Source organism: Netta rufina, assembly GCF_964035555.1.
Source record: "Netta rufina genome assembly, chromosome: 4".
Lineage (NCBI taxonomy): Eukaryota > Metazoa > Chordata > Aves > Anseriformes > Anatidae > Netta > Netta rufina.
Window position 1 is genome coordinate 71,220,231 of NC_140127.1, and position 8,315 is coordinate 71,228,545.

The 8,315-nt window shown below is 52.4% G+C and overlaps 1 protein-coding gene across 4 annotated transcripts in view; it reads right to left on the minus strand.

Annotated features, from left to right (window-relative positions):
• REEP1 (receptor accessory protein 1) overlaps positions 1-5,292 on the minus strand; it is a 53,431-nt gene extending 48,139 nt beyond the window's left edge. For all 4 annotated transcript variants that reach the window (XM_084286489.1, XM_084286488.1, XM_084286487.1 and 1 more), the window contains exon 1: positions 5,125-5,292. In XM_084286489.1, coding sequence (XP_084142615.1) covers positions 5,125-5,156 — 32 coding nt within the window. In that variant the 5' untranslated portion in view covers positions 5,157-5,292. The remainder of the gene's footprint in view (positions 1-5,124) is intronic.
• Between the last annotated feature and the right edge of the window lie 3,023 nt (positions 5,293-8,315).

Genomic DNA, 8,315 nt, shown 5'->3' on the forward strand with positions numbered 1-8,315 from the left:
CACTTCATAAAACCATAACTCGGTAGTTGTAATTACAAACCTTTTAACTTAAAATATAGTAAAAAAAAAATATTAACACCTGATTAAATCGGTTTATACAGAACTAACAACTGCCTGCAGGAGGGGTTCTGGTTCACAGCTGCAGCCCTTTCGTGGGCTGCCAGCCAGCTGGAGACCACAGGTGGAGTAACCAGCACCCGAATCTCCTTGCTGGGACTAAGGAACCAGCTTTAGGTACTGGGATGCCTGACGATATGGAAGGAAACACATCATTATTCAGCAGATTTAAGCCCTTGGTTAACTGCTTCAGGTAGCTTCTATTTAAGTCTGTATTTTTGCTCTCCCACAACCCTTAAAAGAAGCCACAAACCCTGCGCCCGATTCTCTTTCATTAATTTCTTGTTCGAGGAGCGCGGAGGAAAGATGCTATCCGTTGCTACAGCTTTTCACTCGATCTGTCTGTGCCCTGGTGCCTTTACAAGCAAAATAACAGTAAAAACCACACAGAGGGGACAAGGCTAAATTATCGCTTGGAAGTAGTTAAACACGGTGGAATGGAAGAGGTCCCGTAAAGGTAAAAGCCTGTATTAGGACAGCTGCAAAGGTCAAGCCCCTCAGCTCCATGCCACGACTTCCAGGCAGGTAAAACATCCTGCCTCACCAAACCAGGACCGGTAACATCTGTGATGGATGCACGTGCACACAAGACAACCTTCCCCACCGGGGCTCAGAGCATTTCCAGCACATCTGCACTCGTGCAGGGAAATCTGGGTCACGGCTGACGGAGCAGGCGGCAGCGTTACCCCCTGCAGCACACCAAGGGCAAAAAAAAAACGTGGCACCTGCACTGGATGCTCCTCTGTCAGCTTGTGGGGCCAGCAGGTTCTGCCCCCGAGGGCTGGGGGCTCGTCGTGCAGGGGGAATGGAGATGTTGGGCTGCGGGATTTGTTTCTGAGGGCTGGCAGCACAGAGCCTGTGGCTGTGTGCCTCTGGTTACCATTTTCTGCTGCTGTGTGATCTGTTCCAGCACTTTGTTCCTCCATTCATAAATCTCCTCGGGCCTCCCCTACGCATGAAAGCAGGAGGAGGCAGGATCTGCCGGGTTTCTCCGTGATGGAAATTCATTCCCGATGTGTGGGTTCCATCCACGGCTCCCTCAGGCGCGGGGGGGTTACACCAGCTCAGGATGGGGGTGGCCAATCTCACCCACCCTAAAACAGCACCACGTTTTAGGAAGGAAAAGCTGAGAAGTTGTGATGGGAGGAGATCTCACTCATCAGCTCGAAGAATTCTTTGTGTCCTCTGTGGTTTTGTTCTCCCTATTTCCAGCGGCAGCCAGACACCGGGCTGCTTCTGACAGAGCCCCAAATCCCCGTTACTTCCCCATAGGACTGGGACTCCCCAGGGAGCACCCCCGAGGCTGCCACCCCACTTCACAGCCAACTGTAAGGGACCAGAAAGGCCCCTGCTGACATTTTTCTTTAAAAGAAAAAAAACGCAGGGGAAAAAAAGTGTAATTAAGGCGTGCTAATTCACCATACATACATTTGCAATGCGCTCTTCACGGCAGGAGTTCAAAGGCTGAAGCCACACAGCACCACCACGTATCGATGACCTGTCAGATCCTGCCTCATTTTGCTGATGCCTCCTTCCTCTGCCACATTTTCCTGACCAAAAGGCTCTCCAGAGGCCACACGAAGCACCTAACTCCCACGAAGCTGTAACCTGTGCTCTGTACCAGCCCGGGCACAAGAAGCAAGTTGCACAGTTCTTGGACAAGAATAAAGCTGCCACGTTATTCCCAGGCTTCATTGATACACGCCACTTCTAACTCTGAAATACTTCCAGGCCACAGCCAAAGGTGTAACTGAGGAAACCGAACTACAGGTGTGCCAGGATGTCCCTGGAGATGTACTCAGAGAGGATAAATTAATAAGGGTTTGTAATTAACCCCCAGGAACCGATGCTGTCCCACTCCAGTCACTGTGAGAGACGAAGCAACAAATGACTCCAAGACACAACTGCTGTAGTTAAGGAATTCCAGACAGCCCTTTGTAAAAGCCACCTGTAAGCTGCCACCACGAGAAAAAGCCCATCCTGATTTTGTAGTCATTGAAAAAAAAAAAAAAAAAACAAAAAACGCCTGGACTGCAGCTAGGCTGAGACCTGAGGTCTTCAAAGGAAAAGGTGTCCAGGGATACGATTATGTTTTTGTTTGGTATTTGTATGGTACCCAGAGCAGATCCTGACAATAATAAAGTCTTCAGCCATAGCAGTGCTCTAAAATGTCTATAAAATGTCTATCATTCCCTGGAGGCTACCAGCCATCAGTTCTGCTGGAGGACAGAACAAGCACGCACTCCCCACCAGCATTAGTGCAAAACCTAAGCACCAAACGACCTCAGAGATGGTTTGCAGTCAACTGCCTGCCTTCACACCGAGGCGGCGAGGAGCCCTCCTCTCCTTCAGCACCATTTTGCAAGCAGAGATCGCCAGGATTGAGACAGCAACGATCAAATTGTGGGTGTGCTGATGCTCAAACCAGCACAGCAGCCTGCTAAGTGAAATATATCCAAGGCCCACGTGTAAAAGGGCACTGAAACACAGACCTGATACTTAAAAATGATAATAAATAAATGACGCAGATAAACGACGGGGATAATGGACGTGACAAAGCACTCAGGAGCCAGAGCTGAGGTTGGCTCCTGAGTCATATCAGCAAATCCCCGCGGAGATCGGCGCAAGCCCTGAGAGCAGACAGCAGGATTCACAGCGTGACTAAACCACGCCGCGCCACCTTCCCTCATAATCCTCATCAGCTAAGGAGATTGGAGGAAAACATCAGCTGAATAGGCATGGGCAGGAACAAAAAAAGCCTAACCAGGTGGCATTCGCACAGAGCCCGGCTAGCTGCGGTGGTGGATGAGCTGGCAATTCGAAATCAGATTGGGTAAATGACATCTTTGTAGCGATCCTCAGCCGAAAGGAGCACACAGAGAGGAGTCCGTGGCCTCAAAACTGCTAACCCAAGTGCAGGCCTGTGCTGAGGTGCACACAGCATGGCTTTCCGAGCCATCTCGTGCTGTCCCCATTCCCCGGGCTGCGGGAGGCACTGGGCTGGCGACCTGCAAGGAAGGAGCCCGTGGGGAGCTCGCAGTGGCCACCGCCTGTCCCTGTGGTCACCAAAAGGCGCAGCAACAGGTTCTCCTGTGAGCAGCCCTTGCATTTGACAACGTATTGGCAGTATAAATGATGAATTTAATAATAATAATATAATAATAATAATAAAACAATTGTATTTTCCCCTCTAAAGGAATCCTATAAGGGCTCAGAAGACCAAACCACCAGGTAACCCCTGCCCAGACAGATCTGCCCAGCCCAGAGGGCTGTTTCGCATCACACAGCCGCCCGCACTGAGGGGACATCAGATTATCTACAGTCTCCTCATTTTTTTTTTTATAATATTACCACCCAAAAGTGGCATTTTAAGCAACGCAGCATCTGAGTTTCCTGCTGGGATCACAACAAACCAGCACCTCCTGGTGCAAAACATCCCCCAAGGCTGGGTATAGCCAAAGTGGTGGTGCAAAGGAAGCGCTGAGCAAGCCTGGCTTGCACAAGATTCCCTTTTAAATTATGACTGCGACCACCAAATGCCCAATATTTAAATCGCATTTCCGAATTATTATTTGCCATTGACATTCAGGTGTAACAAACAATCGGCACCGCCCTCTGCACAGCTCTGTCAGGCTGTGACATGCTGCTCGGATGCAGCTGGGGAGGGTTTGTGTGCTCAGCTAATTACCTGCATGCAGATGTCAACTGCTCTTCGCCCTGCCCCATCTGATTTTTACCCCGTCCGTGTGCCTTAGATGAAATCACCTGAGTGCATGTGCACTACGGCAGGTTCAATTATTGTCTCTCTTTAGACACTCCTTGTTCCTGAGGGTTACTTGGATGCATGATGACAGCTATTTGCAAAGTGGGAATCAGCCTCGTAGGGAGGAAAGGAAAGCAGCCACGGGCAACGCACGCTACACCTTGTGTTGCTATCAGCAGAGATATCTGCAGGTACTCTGCTCACGTTAAACCATTGAAATATTTCAGATGCTTTCTCAGAATGAAGTGCAAACCCCAAACCAGCCAGCAACAGCTGCAGCTGAATCCAGATCATGAACCTCCAGGGGCTAAATTCACCTCTAGAAAGCCCCAAACCTTTCACACCCAACAGCCACCCAACATCTCGGCGATACGGAAAGAGCTAAAACCAAGCCGATTTTTTCTTTTGATGCTTCATGTTGTAGGGCAAAAAAAGGAGACCTTGCAAACGCCTCCCTGGGGCTGTGCTGCTGGTGCAAGCTCCCGGCACGTCTCTGCCAGACAAAGGAAAGTGGCAGCCCCTCGCTGATCCTCCGCAGTGCCTTCCGAGCACGGCATGTGCTGGGCTGGTGCTAGCAGAAGGAGAAAAAGGGGCAAGAGATGGCCGTGACTGCGTGCCCCAGCCACGTTTGCAGAAGGCAGCGTGTGTGTGTGTGACAGCTCGGCCACCCCGCTGCCCCACCTTGCGCACAAACCTCTCGCTCTTTTCGCTGGCGGCACGGAAAACGCCTTTTTTCTCCCCGAATCTCTCAGGCAGCTGAATGAATGGCACACCCCGAGCTCGTTGTTGTGTTTTTCCCCCCCCCCCCTCTGGTTTGCTGGGAAGGATTTCCAGGGATATTTTCTCTTCCCATGCAGCGGCCGGGGCGATGCTGGGGGACAGGTGCAGGGAGCCTCACGCTCCTTGGCTGCGGCTGGGGGGGGGACACTGCGGGAGGGAAGGGAGGAAAAAAGGAAGGATGGAAGGGAAAAGGGAAGGATGGAAGAGAAGGGGAAGGATGGAAGAGAAGGGGAAGGATGGAAGAGAAGGGGAAGGATGGAAGAGAAGGGGAAGGATGGGAGGAAAAAGGAAAGGATGGAAGGAAGGAAAGAAGGGAGGAGGGAAGGAAAGCACCAACAAAGGTGCCCACAAGCTGCTGCCTCCCCCACTCCCTACCTCTGCGACCCCAAGGGGCCGTCGCTCGCCCCCTCCGCCGTGTCCCCAAGCTTGTGCCCCCCCCGGGTTTTCCCCTCCCCGTTACTCACACCACTAGCCTGGAGATGATCCATGACACCATGGCTCTGCTTCTCCCGGCTCGGCCCCGGCTCCTCGCCCGTCGCCGGCCGCCGCCCGAGTGAGGGGAGCGGGGCGGGCGGGCTCGGCCATCCGGCCCCGCAGCCGCAGCGCAGCCTCACTGGGGCCCGGCCGAGGGGATTGGGGAGGGCCCCGGGGCTCCGGGAGGAGGAGGAGGAGGAGGAAGGAGGTGGAGGAAGGAGGAGCCCGAGCCCGAGCCCGAGCCCGAGCCCGTACCCCCCTCCCAGCGCCGCTCTCGCCTCCCCGGTGTTTGGAGCCCCCGGTGGGATGGGGGAGGTTGGGGTGCGGGGGGCTGTAATTGGGGGATTTTTGAGGGATTTGGGGTTTGGGGATTTAGGATTTGGTCCAGTAAGGGCAGCCCGAGCTGGGGGCACAGCCCCAAGTCCAAGCGGCTCCTGGAGCCCCCCCAGCAGGAGCCCCCCAGGCTCTGGGCAGCCCCTGCCTGGGGCTCAGGGGGAGCTCCTGGGCTCCAGGCTGTGCCCAGCGCCTCTCGGCCTGGCCCCTGCTCCCTGCAGCCTCCCCTCGGGGGTTTAGGGACACGAAGGGGACCCCCTGAGCCTCCCTTCCCCAAGCTCTCCCAGCCTGTCCACCAGGAACATGCAGCCCAGCAGAGGGTGGCTCATCCTGAAGTGTTGTCCCTCCCTGGGTTTCATTTGGGCCCTCCCGTGGAAATTTACGGGGTGTTTTATAGGCAGGCGTCGAGGCCAGGGACCCAGCAGCCTGGGACGGCGCAGCGGAAAGCGACTGAAATCCCTGCGCCGTGAATAAACTGCGAGGAACTGGGGTGGCGCTCGGTATTTCAAAGGGGAGGCAGCAGAGCGAGGAGCCGATCGCAGATCTCACCAGCCCCAGCCATCCTCCCGTCCATCTCGGCCAGGGGAAGCTCACCTCGCAGCACCTTTACCCAACGCCTTTCCTCTTCAAAGTCCTCCCTAACGAGGCTCCTGTCACGTCCCACGTAGGCTCTCTCGACCCGATTCCCACAAAATCCAGAGTTTAATAAAAGCTAAAGCTGCAGCACACGTGAAGTCTGGCACCTCAAGAAGCGATCTCCCAGGTGGAGCCTCAAAAAGCCAAGCACCTGCAGCACCACGAGGCCCCAACCTCTGTAGTGGGTCCGTTCCTCCACCAGAGGGAACTTCCACCCCACGCTGGGCCCCGCAACAGGCTGCCACCTCCTCGCCGAAGCAGCATTTCCAGGCCAAACAGCAGAATTTGCTGGTTATGGACAAGCTGGGAACCACAGCTGGGGGTTGGGGCCACCACCAAACATCCCTGCCGCCGGGTGGGCTGTTGCTACGAGCGAGTGTCAATAAGACATCCTCTCCGACAAAACTGCTCTCTGGAAGAGCTGCTTCTCTCCAGAAGAAGCCATCAGGCCACCTAGCCCAAAGCCTACGGCGGTGAATCACCCTGTAGCTGTCTCGCTGCTATATCGTAGCCAAAGAGATTCTCAGAAACCTGTTACTGAAGGTTTTTTATGTATCGGGATTGTTTAGCGTGGGATTTTAGACTGGCAGTTGGCAGACGCTCCAGCACGTTATGACAGCTAATGACATGACGATATCAAGTAGATGGCACAGATCTCTGTGCACAAATGGTTGTGTAATGAGGGTAAGCGGGACACAGACCCCTTCTGTGCTGCTGCCTTGTAGCAGCTGCCAGGACCACTACCTGATGGTTGCTGACTGATCTCAGGCCTCAAAAAAATGAAGAGAGGGGTAACAAAGTAGGTCTGGTGATGGAAAACCTAAGGAGCCTGCCCATGGGAACGCACAGGGCTTTGCTTCAAGGGCTGTTTGGTAAACAGAGGGTGAAGGGGAGAAATTAAACTCTGCCGAGTCACCAGTGGAAGGGTGACAATGCCCCCTACCTTCTCTTCATGGGCTCTGTCCTAGGATAAGTCACAGCCCCATGACTACACGTGTGATATTCCAAGCAGCCTGCGAAGAGGATTCCTTTGCTATTACGCTGCCTGACACAGTCTGTAAAGAAATAATGAAGAGACACAAGAAGAGTTAAAGCTGCAGGGGTAGATAGGAATTAATTTCCTCAGCCAACTGTGTGGTGATGCCACTTGATGCTTAATGGAACATTTTGGAACTGCTTTAGAAGTGGAAGAAGGTCAGGCAGTAAAAAATCTTCGGCAGATTGCACCAGTGGATGATTTCAGCTCTGTTGGCCAAACACAATAACAAAATAAAACAGCTTTGTTAGGGGTGGGAGAGCCACCAGCCCAGCCCTAAACACTCTGCAGCCTCCTCTTAGCAGAATCTGTTTTTCTCGAGGAGTTCACTGCCTCCATGGAAAAGCCAGGCCCTCCGAAAGCACGATGAGAATCAGACTCATTCCTCTTTGGCCCCAAGGAGAGGGGATGTCAGCCTCACACAACCACCAAGCCATGACAAGAAGAGGGACTAACAGATATGTGCAGGGCTCGCAGCTGGTTACCAGAGCCAGAAAAGGTCAGGAAATTGCCAGTGCAGAGAGGGGGACAAAGAATCCTTCAACAGATCGAACCTACACGAGATTAGACAATTCTGGAGACATTTCAGAATAGCTTGAGATGAGCAGACGACCTAGTTAGGAAACGTCCTGAGGCACAGAGAAAAATACCAGACAGGAAACCTGTGGTGGTGTTTAGGTGCTGAGGTTCATGTGAAGAAAATAAAATAATAAACAAAATGAACACAAATATAAATAAAATAGACATGTACCACCCGTGCATACTTATCCTGTAGGGGATGGCTACAGTACCTAAAAGGTACCAGGAGAGGAAAGACAGTTTGATCAGGAAATAAATGTTCTGCAACCCATCAAAGATCGTGTGGATATGTTTGTAGGTACGTACGTATGGATGCATATACACAGAAACATATGTACAGGTGATAAATATATACATACACACGTGTATAGATACATTTAGCCAGCCTTTTGGAAGGGAGATGTTTTCTTCTCGGTGATCTCTTTAATTTACCTCCTGAATTCCACTTGCAAAAGGAAAAAAATAACCTAAAAAGACAACGAGGACATTTAGAGCAAAATCCAAGAAGAATGCAGGTCCTCAATACAACGAAAAAAATGCCTGTGTCTAAAACTACAGCTCCACACCAACAGATATGACTAGGTATGAAAGGTTAAT